The sequence below is a fragment of the Camelus ferus genome, chromosome 30 (assembly GCF_009834535.1).
Source record: "Camelus ferus isolate YT-003-E chromosome 30, BCGSAC_Cfer_1.0, whole genome shotgun sequence".
Lineage (NCBI taxonomy): Eukaryota > Metazoa > Chordata > Mammalia > Artiodactyla > Camelidae > Camelus > Camelus ferus.
The window spans coordinates 13,446,210-13,467,940 of NC_045725.1; the positions used below are offsets into that span (position 1 = coordinate 13,446,210).

A 21,731-nucleotide genomic window follows, 5' to 3' on the forward strand; every position below is an offset into this window, starting at 1 on the left:
CACGGTCTCTCATCCTCTAGTGGGTTAGCCTGGGCTTGCTCATGTGTTAGAGGCATGGATCTGCATGACAGTGGAAACGAAAGATCTCTTGACGCCCAGGCTTGGAACTGGCATGATGTCATTTCCACTGCATTCTGTTGGCTAGAGTCAGTCACATGGCGAAGCCCAGATCCAAGAGGTAGGGAAATAGGCTCCACCCCTTGATGGGAGGGGCTACAAAGTCACCTGTTAAGGGGTGTGCATACCAGGAGGGGGAACTTGGGGCCAATTCTGCAAACTGTTTAACACACCATCCTTCTAGTTGCTCAGGACAAAAGAGCCGGAGTCCTTGTCCTCTGTCTCTCACGTTCCATGTCCAGTCCATCAGCAAATCTGGTCACCTCTACCGCTGACTTATGTGTTGGATACAATGACCTCTCTCGCTGCCCCATTCACACTCTCGTCCATGGAATAATCGTCTCTTTCTTGGTCTCTGCTTCTTCCCTTTTGTCCCTGTATCCTGTTCTCAATACAGCACCCAGAGCAAGTCAAATTTTGTCGCCTCTCTGCTCAGACACCCTCTTTTGACTTCTACAATCACTCAGAGTAAAAGCCAGCATCCTATAATGGCAGACGAGGTCCTGCACTCAACCGCCTTCCCCGTTTCAGTTTTCTCCATAGTTTTTATCAATAAATGACGTATTTTCTTATATACCTATTTATTGTCTAGACCAGCACTGTCTAATAGAAATATAACGTAGGAAATAAATACTTTAAATTTTTCTAGTAGCCACATTTAAAAAGGTAAAAATATATGCAGAAAAATTTTAATAACATACATTATTTAATTCAACATATCCAACATTTATCATTTCAACATGTAAATAATGTGCAATGTTTTTAGTTTTCTTTACATTATTTTGTTGGTACTAAACCTTTGAAGTTCGGTGCGTATTTTATATCAATGTGGACTAGCCACACTTCACAATGCTGAATAGCCACACGTGGTGACAACACAGGGAAATACAGAACTAGACCACAGTCCCACGAGGCAGGTAATTTTTTGACTGTTATTCATGGCCGCATCCCAGCACCCAGCACCCAGAACAGTGCCTGACATGTAATAGGTGTGAAATAAATATTTGGTGAGCAAGTCAAGTTTGAAATCACATGCAATTTTCCAATCAGATGCATATGATCAGACAGCATCAGATCCAGAAAAGACCTGTTGTCTGACTGTCCTCCTTCCCGGGGCTGCTGGGGCAGAGCCATGAAGGAGACACAGTCTTTCTCTCCCAGCCTTGCCACCTCACTCAGCAGCTATGATTTTTCCATTCCTTCTGGACAGACAGAAAGCCTTACAAGTTCAGTCACACTCAACATTAGGGACTTAATGTGCTGCCCTCTTGGGAACACTTGCATTTTAAAAGCAGAAGTGAGAGAGAGAGCAATGCTTAATCCAAAGCCATGACTCCCTCCTGGAAAATTTTTGGCTCCAGTGGGAATGCTATTCCTGGACCATGAGTCTCTCTGGTGTCCCTGAGTTCACCCCAGGAGTAGCGGGTCAGTCAGGGTGCTTCTATTGGCAGGGAGATCTCGGGTGACCTGTCGCTGGGTACCCTGGCCACTGTCCCCTGCCTGCCATTTCACTATAGACCCTGCCTGGGGCTTGATGGCGAGAGAGGGGACTTGGGAGCCATAGGTCTTCTCTGAGCCTGTTCTCCGCAGCCAGCCCAGGGGAGGATGAGAAGCGTGTGTTCTTGTCAGACACTTTCGCAGGCGGTGTCTGATGGCAGTCACCCCGCCAGGTGGGCAGGTGAGGCACAGAGCACTCATTCTGCAGATCAGAAAGCTTGGTGCAGAGCTAGGAAGCAAAGCGCTGTGGCTGTTCTCGGAGGCACAGTCTTGGCCTGCGGGGGCTACTGGTCCAGCTGGGGTGACCTGGTCAAAGGGATATTGGCCTGAAATGATGACTATGCAGAGCACCAGGTGATGAGCTGAGAGGACAAGGGCACAGCTGGACGTGGCTGGCCGGGGCACTGGAGGAAATGACAGTCACTTAAGGTGGCTTGAGGGGGACCTTTGCTGTTTTAGGCATCTGGGACCTGCTAATTCTGAGATGCCGATAGCTCAGCCTTTTTCAGGCATCTTCTCCCTCCCTCCTTTCTCTTCCCTCTCTCATTTTAAATGTCTCACTTCCTGTTCTCTCCTTACAGCCTCTCCCCTCGCCTTCCTTTCTCTTCTCTCATATATTTCAATCAACATCCTCCCTCACCCTCCACCCTCAACTCAACACACGCACTGCACCATACATCCCAGGGTGCTAGACAGGTGCCCACGGGTAGTAATTGCTGGGAATCTAATTTAATGGGCTCTGGCTCCCTCTGCAAGCAAGCAGACACCCACCCACTGGCAGAATTTGGTTTCAAGGGCATAGGGAAGCCAGGCCCTCCCCCAGTGCCTAGACTCACCGGCTGCCATCTGAAATCCCACCATTAATTGGGACTCCATGATGCGATCTTGCTCATTAACTGGTCCTAGGAAAAGCCGTCATTGCTCATCTATCATTGCCTGCCACCGGGAGCAGCCCGAGAGTCAGGCTGGGAGCAGGCAGAGGCGCTCACAGGAGAACGTGGAGTCAGAAGAAACAGAGTTCTCCTGGGGGAAACGGGAGGCTGAAGGACAATATTACCCTCAGTCCTGTCCACAGTATTCCTAGGGCTGGGCCTTTGTGTGAGAGTAACCCGTGTTCTGCAAACCACGACAAGTGGCGTCTCACTTGAAGCAGCTTTCTGAGCCTGGTTGGCTTATTTTGGGCACCAGGCAATGCCAATGTGAGATGGGCCCAGGTAGCCAGCCTGGTATTTCTTGAAAGTAGTTGGGGCTTGGGTTTGGTTTTTGTTTTTGTTTTTTTAATTTACATGAGTCTTTATCAAGAATATTAGAAGAGTATCTGAACTCATGACCTTGGAGGAAATACGCATATGTTCACAAAAAGGCTAACCAATGCCATCAAGGGTACAGACCCCGTTGTTTTGGCGAGGAACGGCAGGAGGCTTCTGGGTCTGAAACCACTTCTAGGTTAGCTGGTTGTGATGCACAGAGACCCTCTTGTGCTGGGCCACCCTGGTCCATGCTGGACTTGCAACCAGGCCCCTAGACTCATTGAAAGAATTCTCTGTCTTCTCTCTGCAGCACCTCTCGGGTCAGTCTTTCCACCTTACACTTTACCTCCCTGAGTGACATTTGTTCCTCTGCCACCATGCAAAGCCCCCAGTGCTGAAATGCTGGGAGGCAGCTGCTTTGCACACTCTCAGGTAGCGAAATGCCACTTCCTGTTCAACAGTTCATATCCCTCCCTCCCTCTCTCGCTTCCTTCTTTCCTCCCTTCCTTCCTCACACCCTCCCTCCCTCCCTTCCTTCCTCCCTTCCTTCCTCCCTCCCTCCCTTCCTTCCATCCTCCCTCCCTTCCTTCCCTCCTTCCTCCTTCCTCCCACCCTCCCTCCCTCCCTCCCTTCCATCCTCCCTCCCTCCCTTCCTTCCTCCCTTCCTTCTGAGTTCTTACCATGTATTAAGACCTGTGCCAAGCACTAGGAATACAGATGCATGGGATACAGCCAGGTCCTGCCCTCATGGATGAGGGCTTCTGTAGAGATATCTCTACAAAATGCCCTTTTATGACTATAGTGGGAATGTTTTTATAGAGCTTATTGGCATTAGATAGAGAAAAGATATTTTCTGGGATGGATGATGCTGGAAGACTGTCCCATTACCCCAGGAGCTTTCTTCTTCTGTAATTGTCTCCTTTGTCTAGCTGACCTCCTGCTCCTGGGCTCCGTTCCCTTACTCCTGGTCTGTAACCACTACTGGAGCTAAAAACTGGCCCTTGGATGCTTGCTGGAAGTTTTGCTGTTGAATTGTCTCATGCCCAAGGGCAAGGAGGGCTTCCTTAGGCTGGAAAGTCCCCTCCCATCAGTGCTTTGAGAGCCAGGAATTCAGTTCCTCGAAAGAAGCTGAGCTTTTCATTAGAGATCAAAGGCTGGCCCTGGGGAAGCATTCACGAAGCCACTCATGGCTGTAAAGAATCCCTCTGGGCATATCACTTCCTTTCAAGGCCAGTTTGTTCTCGTTGGTCAGGGAACCAACCATGCAAGGGAGGAAAGCAGACCTCTGGCAGCCCAAGAAGCCAAGCCCCAGAATAGGTTTCTTTGGGTTGATCAGCTGGAGCAAAAGAGGTTAATGTGATTTACCTCCAGTGAGGGAGCCAGGGAGGGCAGCCTAGGAAGCTGGGTTCTGGGCAGATGACCCACTTCCCATGTTCATCTCTGATTTCTCTGGGTTACATTCAAATAGTTGGCTCACAAACTACACTCCAGCCTCCTGGTCCTGCTATTCAGACTCCCCAGAATCTGCCCCTTCTTCCTTCTTTCCTGTGTCATCCCTCCAGCATCCTGCATCTGAGTGGATCACAAAGGATGCGTTACCTAGCAACGTGAAACCTGAAGGTGTCCCAGGATGGAGAAGTCAGTGGGGAGCATTGGGAGGCTCAGAAGATGCAGGAAACGAAGTTCTGAGCTGTGTCAGTGCAGAGGGGAGAGAAGGCTCCTGGGACTGCGATGACTAGAAGAGGGAGTCTGTCTTTGGACGCCTGCCTGTGGCTGGCTTCTCCACCTTGCCCCTCCAGGCTTGGGTTTGCTCTGTCCTTGCTGCCATGTTCCTTCCTCCTTTCCCCATCACCTAGCCCAGCTTTCTGTGCCTTCACAGACCAGTTTGTCCTAACTATGCTCAGGCAGTGGGTAGAGGCTGCGTGAATTCACATCATTTCATGGTAGGCACAGAAGGGGCCCTGGAGGTGCTCCAGGCCACCTCCCCCTCCAGTCTTCACACTCGTGGGCTGGGCAGTTAGCCAGCCTCGGCACGAACAGTCCGCAGTGATGAGGAACTTTGGAGGACAAAGTGAATTCTAAGAAATAGCTTCCTTGTGTTGACCCAAATCTACCAGAAAGAGCGAATCCCTTTGCCTGCAGCTATTACATGACCCCGAGTTTCCTCTTCACTGTTCGGCTGGTCCTCCCATCAGAAAACTCAATTCCCCTCTCAATTCAGGTCTCCCCATCAGCGTCTAGTTTAGCTGTGTCCATGTCAACACCAGGGGCCCAGAATTGGTGGCAGTTTCCTCCATCCCTCTTCATTGGTTAAACTCTGTGAATCGTAGGGCTAAAACCTTCCACGTGAGGATTTCCAGCGGCCCTGTAGGAGTCACCTTGTGACAGGAGCGCCAGCGGGCTGGAAACACCGTGGCCTGCTCCGCAAAGGCGGGATTGCCCTCGGCATTTTCTTAGGCCCGGGAAGAAGACTGGGGCTGCTGGTCAAGGAGGATCGGGCTTAACTGAGACAATGTCCCTCGTCACGGCCACTCCCCAGCATCTCACAGAAGAGATTCAAACTGTTCCCCATGGGTACCAGCAGCTGGTCCCTGTCACTCATAGTTAATCCCTTAGGGAGGAAAGGCTTCCTTGCCGGGGGAGCGTGGGATGTGGCTGGGGGGATGGGGAGGGGAGGTGGGACCACCAGGGCCTGGGCAGGTGGGTTCCTCTCTGGCATGCCAGGAGTGGATGGCTGTGAGCATACGAGGAGCATACGAGGAGCTGGGGGGCTCTGAAATGGCCACACAGGGGTGGCCCACCGCCCTGGGAATCCGGAGGCCTGAACTCTAGTCCCAACCCGGCCATACTACCTGAGAGCACTTGGACAAGCCACCCTCCCATTTCCCAGCTTCCTCAGTGTCCTCTTCAAGTAGAATAAAGACTGTATGATCTCTGAGCCTCGTTCAGCTTGAGTATTCGATGATTCCATGAAGAACTGTAGAATTTCCTTCCTAGCTAATAATACAATACTTACCTTCTCTAAGGTAATGAAGATCTTTCCTCGTCTTTCCTTCCTTCTCCCTTTCTCCCCTCTCTTCCCCCTCTTCCTCTTTCTCTTTCCTTCTCTCCTCCATTCTCTTCTGTTCTCTCATTCCCTCTCCATCCCCTCTTGGAAGTTTCCAAATTCCTACTAGGAACAAAAGACACTTACTGCATGGTGTTTGTCCTAAAATCACTCACTCTACAGTTCAGTGTTGGAGATAAAATTTGTTCCCCCCAAAAATGCCAGGGATAATGGGCAGATGTCGCAGTTCAGCGGAGAGAGAAGCATCCTCTGGCTGGGAGAGCCCATCCCAGAGTTAACACCTGCCCTGGGTGCTGGAGGTTGGACAGAACGCAGTAGCCCCGGGAAGTAGGGTATGGGGCCAGGGGGTAGCAAGGCCCCTCGGGGTCTGGGGGAGGGAGAGGGAACAGTGAGAGAAAGAAAGACCAGAGGGGGCGTTTGGGCAAGGGATGGAAAGCTCAGAATTGGTTTTAGGATGACGTGGTGCCATTGGAGGACAGGCTTCAAAGGTCAGCTCTGGTCTGTCCTGCCTCCCGCTGCTTCAAGCCCACTTCAGGTGCCAGGCGTCACACAGAACACACGCACTTATCTCGACAGGAGGTGACGCTGGAGACCTGCGCCTGGGCTGCCCGTTGTGGGACCCTGGGGGCAGTCATAAAACTCAATCCACAACATCGTCCCACGCTTTCTACTCGGCTTCCCTGTGAGCAAGAAGTGAGGTCTGGCAGGAGATGTCTGTGGCCCCTGCAGCCGAGAGACACGAGCAGGCATGTAGAATCAGGTGTCACCATTGTGGGTCACAGTCTCGGACACAGGCCTGGGGAAGTCCAATGTCCCGCCAGGCCTGACTGCTGCGGGAGGCTCCCTGGCTTCCGAGATGAAGCCCTTACACCGGATGACTCTGCCTGGCTCTGAAAGCCTCTTCTGAAGCCCAGGCCTTCCTCACCGGCTCTTGTGGGCAGAAATCTCCTTTTCAAGACTGGTTTTCTTTGTGGCTTGAGAGCAGGCTTTACAGAAAGGAGCAGACTGACTCCAGCTCCAGCTTCTTGGAGGCTGCTCGGCAGAGACAAGTGTCAGCACCTCCCCGCCCCCTCCCCACCTCTCACCTGGCTGGCTGCCCTCAACCCTGGGGCCTCTGGGAGGGAGTCATTTTGGCCCTCCCTTCCCTTCTGACTCTGCTGTGGGCCCTGCCCAACATCCCTTCCCCTTCCTCCCTCCTGGTCTTCCCCCACCTCTGAGGGAGAGTGACGTGGGTCACTGAGCTGAGGAAGGTGGGAACCTGACACCTGAGAACTGGCCTCGGGAGGATGGGACCTGCTGGCTTCCCTGGGGACCTGGGAAGCTTTGGTTTCCATCCTGCGCTCCCAGGGTCCCTCGACCCTGTGAGGAGTAGGGGACATTTGGTCAGCTTGGCAGTGGGCTTGTATCCTTGTGCCTGAGGCTCCCACTGGCAGGAAGTGGTTATCCCTGGGGCGGGGGCGGGGAGGGTGAGTGGCAGGCCCACCCTGGTCCTTGCCCCCAGCACCACCCGACCTTCCCCTTTCCTCTTTGCCTGAGGGCTCGAAGGCAGTGCCTCTCAGCCCTGGAGTCTGGAGGATGGAAGCCACTTTACTCGGGGTGACCATTTTGGTGCAGATTAGAATTCAGCTAGAATGTTCCTCCAGCTCAGGATGCTGCCCGCTCTGGAGAAGCCCTTGTTAGGCTACAGGGCTCTGCCCTCTCCATCTCCGTCTCTGGCTTTCTGACATCTTGTCCTGGCTTGTCTTGACTCCTGCCCAGGCTCCTCCAGCACCCTTGACTCCAGCCCCATTGTCCCCAGGCCCGGACTGGCCCAGCATGTCCTGTGGGTGACCAGGCCATTTCTGCCCTGCTCTCCTCCTCGAGAGGGCCACCCACGGCCCCCTCTGCTTTATCAAGCCTTCTAGTTCCCGGGCTCTGTCCCTCCCTCTTATTGACAGCTGGCTTTCAGGAAAGACCTCAGTTCAAATCTCCGCTCTGCCATTTACCAGATGAGTGTCAACGAACCTCCCAGAGACTCGGGATCTCTGTACTGTCATCCCCACCCATTTTGCCTACAGCCCTCAGCCCCCGCAGCCTCTGTTTCTCTTTCACCTTTCCCTCCCCACGGGGCTGTGGGGTTTCTGCTGTCCTCTGATCCACCCACGCTCCAGCTGCCAGCCTCTCTGGCTTTCTGCCCATGCGGCACGAATCAGCCACCAGTCCGGGCTCTTGTAGAGCGCCTGTTATGTCCCACGTGTGCCAGGTGGCCAGCCGCAGTGGCCTCCCCCTGCCCCAGCTGTGCAGGGCTGGACGCAGGCCTCCTCCCCAGCCCTGCCCCTCCTCGCTCAGGCCCTAGCCCCTACCTGGACACACTGGCCCCAGGCCAGCTCTCAGGAGGTACTAAAGCATCCATTTCCAGAATTCGAGGATGCATGTGCTTTCTTCACACTTCTCAAACTAATTTGTGTCTTACCCTTGCTGTGTTCCTTCAGCGTGATGGCTTTGTTGGTTTTTTTCTGAGAAACCCCTCTTTCTCCCCACTCCCTAAAAGTGTTATTTAGTTCATGATGAATCTTCCAACTGGTGGCATTTCAGCCAATAAGATAAATGGATAGTAGATTCAAGAACATCTGAAGATTATTTTTTTAACTCCAAAGAGTAACTCCAAAGGGGAAGCCCTGTAGGTTGTCTATTGATGGGGGCGTTTGGGATGTAAGTGTTGTTCAGACATCATGGATCATTGGCTTGTCACGGGCCCAAACAGTCTACCCTAGGAACTTCACTCCTCTGGTCTTAGAGACCAAAAATGCAATAGCTGTTATCTGCTTTCACAGACCCCACAGGACACAGGGCTGGGGAGAGGCGGGGGCCCCAGAGTGGGTCTCCTGGCTTTAATTCCCTTCTGAACAGGGCTAATGAGACTCAGAACCCTCTGGGGATGGAGATGACAGGGGAGAGGGGCACAGAGTCCCAGAACAGAAGTCAAAAGAACTTTGTGGGTAAAAAATTGCTTGAAATATTATGACAGATACTTTTGCTCATTTTTCTCTTGCTGCTCATTCAGGAGAGAAGCAGCTGCTCTCAGCACATCAGCTGGAGGGTGCAGGTTGCAGGAGAGTGGAAGCTTCTCCAGGCTACTGTGGTGGTCAGTCCTCCCCCTAATGGGCCTCCATAGAAGCCAGAAGGTCCCCCCTTGCAGGGTGGGTGCCCTCATGGCAGGGGTGGCTTGTGGCAAGGAAGCAGGCGCTGTTCTTGGCGATCAGCGCCAAGGGGGAAGACACTGGCCAGCTCTGCCCGCCCCACCCCTGCCGCGCTGCAGCTTTAAAACCCAGAGCTCACCGGGCCCCACTCAGCACACTCTTAGGTTTCAACAAGTCTTGATTCATCCATCCCCCTGAGCCCCTGCATTTCCCTCAGTCCTCCCAGCAGTCAGTCAACCAGGTATTTACTGAATGCCACCTCCAGGGAGGCGCGTGGGGGATCCAGAAACAGCAAGACGTGAAGCTCAGCCAGCTGGGGGTGGTGGGTGTGAAGAAACAGCTCAAGGTGGCTGCTGCCAGGTGCCAAATGAGTGGTAGCGACAGGGCGTTCTACAGGATTGCGGAGGTGGAAGGTGTCCCTGGGGGCTGGCGGACAGGGGAGGCATTTTTTTCAGGAGCTGAGAGATGACCTTTAAAGACGAGGAAGGCAGCCGTGAGTGTGAGCAATGCCCCTGGGTGGGAATGTGCCTGGAGTGTCTGGAGATTCGAGTGGACCAACGTGGATGGCGGGGGAGGGCTTGGTGGGGCGGTGGTGGGGGTGGTCAGCAGGATGGAGCTCTAGGACCAGGCTAAGGGGTGTGCATCTCACCAGTAAGCAACGGGGGCTTCCCATCTGAAGGCAGACCCATCAGCAAACTTGGCTAAAATGCTTTGCTCTAGGTATGAGATTGCCCTATGTCCTTCAGCGCTGCACTGTCCAACATGGAAGCCACTAACCAGGTGGCTATCCCAATTACGATGTGTTTAAGTGCCAGATATACACAGGACACTGAAGACTTTGTATGAAAAGAAAACCCATGTAAAATAGCTCAATAACTTTTTATTTTGAGTCCATGTTGAAATGATAACATTTTGGATATGCTCAGTTATATAACATAGACAATTAAAGTGAAATTCACCTGTCTCTTTTTACGTCCTTAAAGGTGGCCACTGGAAAATTTACAATGACATGTGTGGGTCATGCTGTAATTTAATAGACAGTGCTGGATTGGAGTCTTTACAATATTCTTTTTTTCTCCCCATTCCCCTCCTCTGCAGCCATGCCTGATTTTCACTTCTTTTCATTAACTTTCGAAACGAAATCTCTCCTTTCCCTTCCTGCCTGCTTTCCTTTGGTCACAGTGGGCCCTCTTTTTTTTTTTTTTTTTTTTATGGTCACATGTGATGATAGATGATGGTGAACGAGAATAGGGAATCCAGAGTCTGCTTGGCCAGGCCACGGCCCCTGGACTCACCGAAGCCAGAATTCATCAGGCAGAGAGGCCTGACTGATCTGGACCGCTTATGGGAATTAAGGTTCTAGATCATTCTTTTCTGGCTCAGTGAATCGGAAATACTTTTCATTTCCATTTTGTTTTGCAAATATTTATTTTTAAAGGACTTTAAAAAAAATCTATCAATGACATGCAGGTCATTTACAAAGACAAATGGCACCAGTATAAGACACATTTAGGAAAACAGCGACCGTCGGTCCCTTGCCCTCCCCACCCGGGTCCCACTCCTTGAAGCTCAACACTTCCAACTCCTCTTCCAGTATTTTCTTCCTGAAACACACAACCTACTACTAAGTAAATTTCTAAGTGAATTCTTATACCGCTCTTTGTTGGTTTTTCAATTTTGACATTGTCTATTTTCATATTATTATGAAAGAAATGTCCATTTCTATTCTAAAATAGTTTATTAATGCTTGTTGTATTATTAATATACAAATATTGCTCACGGCTGAGCCAAGTAGTGCATAATAATTACACTTTCTTGCACAGCTTTTTCTCTTCCTGGAGGTAATAACTGCCTGCTTTCTGTGACAGTTTTACAAATTCTTACCAAATTCTCCATAAAATTGTAAAATTCTTTCGAATACTATTTTCATGTGGCCAAACCTGTTGGTAATTCTGTATTTTTTTATCGCCACCCTCTAGACATCCCTTTGGAGCAGCCCTCCCTCCTGCCTGCCTTGAAATGGTTGCTGGAGGCCCTACACAGCTGTGTGCGTGGGCAACCCCCTCTTTCAGATGTCACCCCTATTTCTTTTCTCATTTCTCTTAGTTTGTAATCAGTACTGCTTTGAGAAAGGGCGGGGAGAAGGTTAATTTTTTTTGAGTCCCTGCATGTTTGAAAATGGCTTTATTCTATTCTCACACCTGATTAATAGTGCGACTGGGCACAGAATTCTAGATTGAAAATCTCTCTGTCCCCACTGCTTGGACACTCCCCAGTGAGATGCCTTGGTGTGGTTCTCCCCCACCCCTGCACCCCATTTTGCTGGGCACTCAGAGGGCCTCTTCTATCTAGAAACTGACCTTCAGTTCTCAGAAATAGTTTTCATAATCCTTTTTCATAACTTTCTCCATTCTTTCTCTCTTATTAGTCAAATGTGGACTCCCTGAGCCCTCCAACGTTGGCATCTTTTCCCTCGTCTCCTTGTTTTGTGTTCTGTTTCCTGGGAAATTTCCCCAGCGTTATCTTCCAACCCTTCTGCTGAATTCCAGGCTTCACCTCATGTATTTTTTACTTCCAAGAGCTTTCTTGTTTTCCCTTTGCTCCTTTTAAAGGAGCTTGTGTTTGTTTCATGGATCCAACATCTTATTTTTTCCAAGGATATTAATTATAGTGTTTTAAACTTTATTTATTTTTTTTGATCCTTGCCTTACTTCTGTTACTGAGTTTATTAGATTTTTCTTTTTGAAAATTTAGAATATTCTCTCTCTTCACTTCATAATCTTCCTCAAGAAATTGATCGTTCTTGGCTGTCTGTTCACATTGAATAGTGGGTCACTAAGAGCTTCCAGAAGCTGTGTGTATATACACCAACTTTTCAACTTAGTGGCTTTATTAGGGTGTGGCCAGTTGGGAATTCAACTGTTTTCCCAGGGTACTTCCAACCCAAACGTAGAGTTCTTGCTGGGACCAGTTTCCAGCCTGGGGCTGGGGCGTGTGCAGGGGAAGGGCACCTGTGTGGCAGGACTTTGGGAACCAAGTGGCAGAAGGGCGCAGGTGTTTCCAAAGTTCCATGTATAGACTTTCACTTAACCCCCTGTTTGAGCCTGGCTCTGCACCCTGCCCTCCTCTATTCGGAGCCTTATGGGCTCAGTTTCCCTGCAAAATGCCAGGGCAACTGAGGGGCAGTCACTGCCCTGCATGGGAAAGGGGAGATACCCCAGGCTGAACTGCTCCCACCTCCCAGTTCTCAGCACCACCATCCCTCCTGCCTCCCAACTCCAGATCCTTCCAGCACGTGTGGCAAGATCTGTCCACATATCTGTCCAGATCTTCTCAGCTTTGCTAATTCGTCCATCTGCTTTCCATCTTCCAAAAATCTGTTGACATTTGTTGCCTGCTGATGTCACCTCTCCTGTTCTCTCTGTCCTTGTCTGTTTATTTTCTCTTTATTCCTTTGCTCTCATTTCAGTGGGGTTTGGAAAGGAGCAGGGAGATGTGTTGAATCTGCCACGTTTAGCAGGAAGCCTCTGTAAATCTTTGTGAGGTGCCAAGTCCACTTCCCTGCCTTGTTACAGGACCCCAGTGCCGAGAGCTGGATCTCTGCTTGTGAAGAATTTGTAAGGTTTTCTTGTCATCAAGGTCGATTTTATTTAGAAAATAGTGAAGACTAGATTAAATGCAGCCTGAGTCTGGCTTTTTCCTGGAAATGTTTGCTTTTAAATAAATTACAATATTATAACACATTATTTAATTATGACTTTAAAATTTTTGTGTGATTTTTTTTTCTTAAAATTGCATGGAAAACAACATTCTGGTTGTTTTCTCGCTGGAAATTTAGACTCCCAGTGAAGTTTAGAGCTTGGCTAGGCTGGACTAACTTTTCTCCAGGAATCTGTTTTAAAAGGTAATAGTGTCAACAAGGTTGCATGGGAGAAATTCAAGAAAGCCAAACTGCTCCAGGTACCTTAAAATTCCTTTAACAAGTGTGTTAATTTTAAAAAGGATGCTTATCTGTTTATTAAAGAAAACGCTCCTCCAACACATACTGCACAGAGCATTTACTGGGCAGCACTGACCACGACCGTACGTGTATAGAAGCGATGACATTGCTGTATTCTGATTAAGGTCTCGAGTTTCACCAGGTGTTGGGGGTGGGGATGGGGAAGACGGGGTCTGTGGGGGAGGGGAGCGTGCTGGTCCTCATGGAGTCTCTGTCCTTGCCCCTCCAGGTGCCCCCTTTCAAAGGTCTCAGCATCCTCACGCTACCTCCTGTCGCCACTTCCACCTGGGCCCCCCGCAGCCTCAGCAGCTCGCTCCCGACTTCCCCCTGGCCCACCCCGTGCAGTCGCAGCCGGGCCTCAGCGCCCACATGGCCCCGGCCCACCAGCACAGCGGCGCCCTGCACCAGTCGCTGACCCCGCTGCCCACCCTGCAGTTCCAGGACGTCACAGGTCCCTCCTTCCTACCTCAGGCCCTGCACCAGCAATACCTCCTGCAGCAGCAGCTCCTGGAAGCCCAGCACCGCAGGCTCGTCTCGCACCCCAGGTGGGTGAAGCCGGGGCGGGGGGGCACCCCGGGGCGGGGGCGGGGCCGAGGGCGGGATCCCTGGCTTCCACCCCCGCAGGCTTGGCCAGCAGTCAGTCAGCAAGTGGGTGTCTGCACAGGAGGAAGCTTTTGCTACAGTCAGAGTCATTCGTTTCAGGCAATGAGTGCTGCCTTAACCCGATACGGGTTCCCTCCGTTGCTAGTGTGTATCCGTGTCACATCGCCCAGGTGCAGGGATGGGAGCTGGGTTACTGTGGGCTAGGATGCTGAGTGAACTTTTGTGCGCTGTGGGAGGCTTGACTAGGGGGCCCCTCATGTCCCCTCTAGCTTCATGATCACCTGATTCTAACACCTGAGATCCCTAAGAGATATCACAGGACAGGGCTGGGTCAGGACTGCCCTCAAAGAGCCCACAGTCTGATTGGAGAGACCGGCGATGAAACAAATGCAGAATAAAATTAGCCAATACTTATCAAATGCGTCCAAAGTAGTTGTGGGACCGTGGGCAAGTCACTTCGCCTCTCTGAACCTCAACCGTCAAGAGAAGGAGGTGGACAAGATGAGTGGTCCTCAAACATTTTTATCTCAGGACACTTTCTACACTCTTAAAAACTATCGAGGACTCCAACAAGCTTCTGTTTATGTGGGTTATGACTATTGATACTTATGCTATTAGAAATTAAAGTGGAGAAATTTTAAAATACTTATTAATTCATTTTAAAATAACAACAAAGTTATATGTTAACACCAATAATGTGTTTTTCGAAAAATAGCTATAATAAATGTAGTGAGAAGAGTGACCTTTTGAAATCACATATTTATAAATCTCTTTAATGCCTGGCCTAATAGAAGATAGCTGTGCTTTCAAGTCTGCTTCCACACTCAAACTGTGGCAGAATCACATGTCATACAGTTCCTGGAAAATTCCATGGTTCACCTGTGAGAGAATGAGAGTGAAAAAGCAAATAGCAGCACATTATTATTATGAAAATCATTTTGACCTCACAGACCGCATGAAGGGGTCTCAGGGCCTGCCAGGGCTGCTTGGAGCACACTTTGAGAACCTCTACCTTGATGATCTCTAAGGCCCTAAGCATCCATGTCTGTAGGGATTGGGGTGCCTGGGGCAGAAGGTAAGTGTTGTAGGAGGTCAGAGGGAAGAGAGGTCACCATGATCTGGAGTGTTCTGGGAAGCCTTCCTGGAGGAGGTGGCTTTGCCTTGGGCCATGAAAGCTGGGAAGTGTGTGCAGAAGGGAGGAGAAGAGAAGAAGAGCATGATGGGAGCAGAGGGGGTACACAGAGGTGGGAGAGCCTGTAGCTGGCAGATCTGTGTCTTGAAGACAGCCCACCAAGAACAGAGGGGAGTAGTAGGCAAAGGAGCAGAGGAGACAGAGAGCCTGGTGGGGCAGGTGACCTGCAGTGAGAGGCCTCAGTATGGTCAGCAGCCTAGAGACCGTGGGAATGTCGGAGTTACCGGCTGCTGCCCAGGAGGTTTCCCTGGAGTTTGGGAAGAAAGCCGACTGCCACATAGACAGGCTGTGGGCTTGGGCTGCTGAGGCTGCTCAGCACTCCCGGCTGGCCCTGAGCATCCCTGACACTGCGGGTCCTCCTCCTCTTCCCGCGCAGGCGGAGTCAGGAGCGCGTGTCTGTCCATCCCCACCGCCTCCACCCCAGCTTCGACTTCGGCCACCAACTCCAGACACCTCAGCCCAGGTATTTGGCTGAGGGCACTGATTGGTGAGTCTTTGGGGTCCCTAGGGGAGGGAGGGAGGAGGGTCTTGCCTAGTCCATGGAGTTCCTGTTTCCTTCACTTCAATGGTGCAGGAGGCTTGGTACCCAAGCCCCAGCTTTAGCCCTGTCCCCAGCCACCCTCAGGTCCAGATGTCCCCCCCAGGGGCCTAGGGCCTGGTTCCAGCAATGAGCTCAAGTTGTGGCTGGGTGCCATTGTGTGCCCAGCCTGGGGCTCAGTGCTCATGGTCCTGCAAGGGAGGAGGGGACTGGATGCAAAACATTAACCAAGCTCAGTGAGTGCTGTGAACAATGGTCCCTGGGAGGAGGGTGGAAGGGAGAGTCTCAGGAGTGAAGGTGATCAGGGAAGGCTTCCTGGAGGGGGTGGCCCTTGAGTCCAGAAAGAAGTGCCAGAGCATGCCAGCAAGTTAAAACCAGCTCATGGAGACCGATGCTCATGGAGAGAGGTTGAGGGCTTTGTCGTGGTGTCTTTAAAGGCAGTGGGCCCTGTGAAGTCTCCCCTCAACCTCCTGAGCTCAGGACAGAGTTCTTTGTTGCCCTGCGAGGCAGAATTGCTTGGTTCTGGATCCGGGGTCCCACCCAACTCACTGGTTCTAGGGGACAGGCTGACTTAGGGTCACATTCAAACACCCAAATACTTGAAAAAGATGTGTAGTCCACTGAAGTATTTAGAGGTAAAGGGCATCATGCCTGCAACTTAATTTTAGAAATTTTAGAAAAAAAAATTCATGGAGAACTGTGTGTGTGGATGGATGGATGGGTGGATGGATGGATGGATGGATGGATGGAGAGAGGAGGAAATAGAAATGCAGGAAAGCAGTAAAAATTGAACACTTGGGGAATCCGAGTGAAGGGTGTTCAGGAATTCTTCGTGCTATTCTTGCAACTTTGAGATAAAAAATGTTTGTTTGTTTTTTAAGAATGTAAAAACAAACAAAAAAACCTCAATGGAAAGGGATGGACTATTTAAAAAACAGACCAACAGACCATAGTAGTGTCATCGCTCAGCCACTTAGTCAGGCAAACTGACAGTGGGCAAGGGTTGCTTTAGAAGCAGCCTGGGCCTGGGCACCCAGGAACTGTTCAGAAGGGAGGGTCTGGATGAGTGGGTGCCAAAGGTGCTCGACATGCTGGAAATGGTTGTTTTAATGGGGCTTGTCATCTCCAGCCTTCTCCCACACTCGAGTTTTCTCTGTTGCATTCAACGCTCCCTGAAAAGATGGATTGCACCTCGGCTAGCTTCAGCTCAGCCTTTTTCTAATTAGCAGATTCAAATTAGGAAGATTTAATTGTAGTTTGGATGAAATTCTGTCCCTTAGCAAGTCAATCCAATTTGGGCAAGTCAATCCAATTTGGGCAAGTCAATCCAATTTAATTCACTTCAGTGCACAGAGCACCCAGGGTCCTCCCGTGTGGCTGGGTGATCGGAACAAACACATGGGGTCCAACATGGCACGTGGGATGGGGCAGGTGACATGGGTGAGGGTGGCCCTGCAGAGACATCAGGTGCAGTGGTGCAGGTTAGCCCCACCAGCTTGCTGTCTTTGGCCAAATCTCCTGTCCTTCTCACTCATCTCAGTCACTCTGCATTCCTGACCCCTGCTTGCCCCGAGAAACATGAGACCGGGACCCTGAAAGGCTGGCCCGTGCCCCAGCAGGGGACGCTGGAAGACCCCTGTGCAGAATCCTCCATGCCCGGGTCCACTTCCCAAGTAGGAAGCCCTTTTCAGAGGAGGAGCCAACAATTTCTGCTCCTGTGTAACTAGCTCTTCTCCAGCAAGGGCCAGCCTGCGGGTGACGAGGGGCTCTTTGTAACTGTGCTCGTGCTAACTGCATCCCACCCCTCTTTTCCAGGGGAGCAGCTTCTGCCAGGAGCTGCTCTGTCTGGAAATTAGATGACAGGACATGCATTAAAGGGGGGGGGGCCACTCTCACCCTCTGCAAGGAGCCCTGGAGAGAGGAGGGGATCGTGTCTGCACACCTCCCCTCCCCGCTTTCATCAGAAACCACTGAATTCTGCCCTAGTTGGTCCAGGAATTGGCACACCCCAGTTGCCCTTGTCCAGCCCCTGCCCTGAGGCTGCCTGGCCTCTCCCCTTTACTTTATGAGATTCTGGTCCTCCCCAACACCTGCTCTCAGCTGAGCATCCTGGCCCAGGAGTGCGTGGGAGCAGCAGGCCTTAGGGGACAATTCTCCCCCAAATCCTATCTGGCCCAGGCCTGACGACTTGACTCTGACCTTGGACCACTGCTCCAATGCCTCTGCCTTTATCCTGCTCCTCTGATTCAGTCCTGGGTTCAACTCTGCCCTCCGTACAGACCGCACCCCACTCCACCACCAGCCCTGTCTGGGCCCCAGGACCCATGGGAAAGGGTAGGTGGAGGTGACAGCCTTTTACTGTCCTTTCCCTGCAGGAAGCTCAGGCCTCAGCAAAAGCTCCCCAATCAGGAATCCTGGGTTTGGGAAGGGATTTTTGATGATATGATGAAAGAGGATCCCAGACCCTCCCCAGACTCAACCCAGGCAGATCAGCCCTCTCCTCTTCTCTTCGTCAGTCAGCATCCTTGGAACAGGAGCAACTCCGTTCCCAGCTCCTTGGGACTTTGCTTTTGATAGAATCCCCTGAACATCTCTTTTCGGCTTTGAATCTGCTGGGTTCCCTGGGACTGCTGGGCAGGTGCTAAGAGTCAGGGCTGAGCCCAGGCAAGGGTCAGAAATCCTCGGAGCCCTAGATGGCTCGCCTAGGGCCGTGGATAAGACATCACCTTTCTTCAGGCCTCCCATGGGCCTGCAAAAATGAGGGGCTAGACTTAGAAACGAGGCTTTCTACGTTTGCTTCCAACTGGCTGCAAGCGTTACATCACTTCCCAAGTGACAGACTCATCAGGAGGTGCTCCAGGGATCTGGGCAAATGCATAGAGGAAATATAGGAATATATATGTATGTCATAATACAGACGTCACAGCTGGAAGCAGAAATTCCTTTAATGCCCCTCATATATATATATTTCTAAATGTATTTGGTGAAAAAATCAGCCTTTTCCCCTTGTAGTTTCCCCTCATCTGAATTTTACTGGTTACGCCCTGGAGGGGTCACGTCAGCCGCCCCTCGGTTTGCTCCGCCCCCTGCACACTGGCTTGAGCAGAGTCAACTTACACTTTTTGCTGAAAAAACGTCATAAGTGGTGGTGTGTTCTTCCAGCAGGAATCTGGTTGTCTGTCCTGTGTAATGTTAGTAGCAATCAATGATCTTCACCCAGATCATTTATTTCAGGGGATGCAAAAAGGTGACAAATAATTCAATCACTCCTTCATCTATTAGCTCGAAAATTTTCATGAAGAGCAATTTCCCTTCATCCACGATTTAGTTACCCTAAAGTTCAGTTAACAGAGGAAAGGCAGGATAAATGTTTGGTTCTTCCCCGTTGTTTGTTAGTTGAAAACGAAGCACTGGTCCCCTAGCATCCTTCCAAGGGGACCAGTTTTCTTTAGCATCATTTTGCTCTCGTGGATCTGAACCTGCCTGATGTGTTTCAGCCTATTGCAGTTACGTTCGTTGATGCAAAACATCCAAACTCCACCGCTGGGAGCCTCTTCAGGGTGGTTCCCGAATCCTTTGACCTGACCTTGATAACTTCCTTACTTTCAGTTACGACAAGATGTTTAAATCTCATTTTGCACATTTTTGGGGGTCCTGAATTTAGCTGTTTTCCAAGGAGCCCTGGTTCCTCTTCAGTTGCATGAATTAATTTTTAAGTGAAATGAGTTTCCTGTGAGTTCAGGATGGGGGGGTGGGTGGTTCCAGAGAGTTTCCTGTCTCACGGCTTCAGGCCCATCTCCTGCTGTTTTCTCAAAGTGGTAAAAATGTGGCCTCTGCCCCCTTCCGTGTTCCCTGGACCCTGTCTTTCCTTTGCTCTGCATCCCAGACGGCCTATGGGAGTCTTCTTTCAGCGTTTCTCTCAAGGATGGGCTTGGTCCCCGGAGGGAGCTTTGGTGCATGAATCTTAGGTTGTACGAGGCTCAGACCGTTCTGGTTCCTTCAGATCTCACGGAGCCATTCTCTCTCAGAGTCTCGGCTTCCTTCACCGTAAGGAGAGGGGAAGGGCAAGGTGAGGCTGAGTCCCTTGCAGCTCCGGCAGGTGGTGACTCTGATTCTACTTGATGGGCTCGATGTCTGAGGTTCCTCCTGTGGCCTGACGGCTGAATCACACCCCCTGTGCTTCACTGTGGCCGTGTCCCTGCAGGGATCTCAGTGTGGACGCTGGCCTGAGTCCTGCTCAGTTCCAGGTGCGGCCCATCCCTCAACACTATCAGCATTACCTAGCGACTCCTCGGATGCACCACTTCCCCCGGAACTCCTCCTCCACACAGATGGTGAGTGAGAGGCTCTGCTGGGAAAGACTCCCTCACTGCCTGTTGGTGCCAGTGGAGAGCTAAAGCCTGTGCCCTGTCCCCTGTGTCTTGCCCTCTGTGTCCTGCCCCCACTGTGTCGTGGCCCCTGTGTCCTGCCTCATAAGCCCTGCCCCCCTGTGCCCAGGCTAGCCAACTGCTCCCCTCCTCTCTCAGCTCCTATTCCCAATCTGGCTTGAAGGAGAAAGAAAGGAAAGCTTCGGGGTGGGCGGGGTAGGGGGAACCAGAAGAGGAAAAGGGGCCATGTGGCCGGCTGTGGTCTGCGGGGAAAAGGCTCAGGGCAGAGAGCAAGCAGGGTAGTCCCTGGACCCCATATGACCTCATTTAGACAATTTCTTGGGTCAGCTTTTCCCTGGGCTTTGATTTGCCTTATCTGTGAAATGGGATGGAGATGCCCAGTGTGGGGAACACAGAGACCCCCTCAGGCCGGCCTGCTGACCCAGTGCTGCGACGTGCAGAGGGCAGGCCTTCAGCGCTGCAGGGTGAGGAGTCTGACGATGGATCAGGTTGAGCTTGGGGTCCTTCGCCTTCCTGGCATCTTGAGCTCAGGAATGAAGATGAAGATACTCCATGAAAGCAGCAGGAGACTGATTGAAAATCTTATTTCCGGGCAGCTTCTTCACGCTGCTGCCCTAGAGTAAAATTCCGCTCTTCCAGTCCCCCGGCTCTGGTTTAACCTCTCAGCACCTCAGTCTCCTCATTTGTAAAGTGAGAGGCTTGGATGAGAAATCTTGAAAGCCTTGTCAGCTCTGAAGTTCTAAGGTTTCCCTTATAAAGCACCATCTCCTAGGAATCAAAGCTAACAGTTACTGAGCACTTACTGAATACCAGGCACTGTTCTAAGCACTTTATGTGAATTCTCTCATTTAAGCTTTGGAGAAGCCCCACATGAAAGGTCTTATCCCTATTTTGCAGATTGGCAAGTGGAGACACAGAGAGGTTAAGCCCCTGGCCCAGGATCATGCAGTAGTAAGTGAGGTGCTCTGACTCCCAGCAGGAGTCAGGGTGAGGGGAGTGAGGCAGGGCCGGGCGAGGATAGAGTCAGGTCCTGTTTTTGGTTAAAACTTTGATATTTGATTCATTATGGATTTTTGGCATTAATTTGGATTTTTTTAAAAAATCACATTAAACTTATCTTGGTTACTGAGTCATTCGGTGCCTCCATACATTTTGTGCCCCTCCCTTGTCCCCGGCCTGGCCAGGCAGCGCAGAGCAGAGGGGAAGGGAGGGGACTTTGCCATCCAGCTGCCTGGGTTTGAAACCGTGGTTTGACCACTTACTTCACCTGTTTCGTGTCTCACTTACCCCATCAGCAAAATGGGGATAGTAATTGTACCCTCACTACAGATCACGTGAGATAACTGAATTAGTCACATGAAAGGCTCAGAACAGTGCCTGCCGTGAAATTCACGCCCAGCCAGGTTAGTGGTTACTTTACTGACTGGGTTATAATTTCTGGAGCTGGTTCGGCGCAGCTTGGTTCCTGATGGAAGGGAGGGGGCGGGGACACAGGAGGACACACAGCACTTCCATCCACCAGCAGCATCTCAGGGATGTGCTGGTTTTGCCAATTGGCATTTGAGGGAGGAGGAGTCAGAAGCTGGGCTCCTGGAGCCTTGAACCCTGTTCTCTTCCCAACAGGTCGTCCATGAAATCCGAAACTACCCTTACCCTCAGCTTCACTTCCTTGCTCTCCAGGGACTGAACCCCAGCAGGCACACCTCTGCTGTGCGAGAGAGCTACGAGGTACGCCCCTCTGCCTGAGGATCCTCCTGCCAGCCTGGCTCCCGCTTGGTTGGTGGCATTACCATCGGCCCCTCTCCCTTCCCCACAGGTGGGCAGGTCATGGGTGGTGGGGGGAGCCTCAGGGTTGAGACTGAGAGAGAGAAAGAGAGAGAGTAGAGATATGGGGGCTTTC

General features: G+C 51.2%; 1 protein-coding gene across 2 annotated transcripts in view; it reads left to right on the forward strand.

The window, feature by feature from the left end:
- RNF165 (ring finger protein 165) overlaps positions 1-21,731 on the forward strand; it is a 98,282-nt gene that overhangs the window by 69,889 nt on the left and 6,662 nt on the right. For both annotated transcript variants that reach the window (XM_032470477.1, XM_032470478.1), the window contains exons 2-5: positions 13,340-13,655; positions 15,282-15,392; positions 19,648-19,777; positions 21,455-21,559. In XM_032470477.1, coding sequence (XP_032326368.1) covers positions 13,340-13,655; positions 15,282-15,392; positions 19,648-19,777; positions 21,455-21,559 — 662 coding nt within the window. The remainder of the gene's footprint in view (positions 1-13,339; positions 13,656-15,281; positions 15,393-19,647; positions 19,778-21,454; positions 21,560-21,731) is intronic.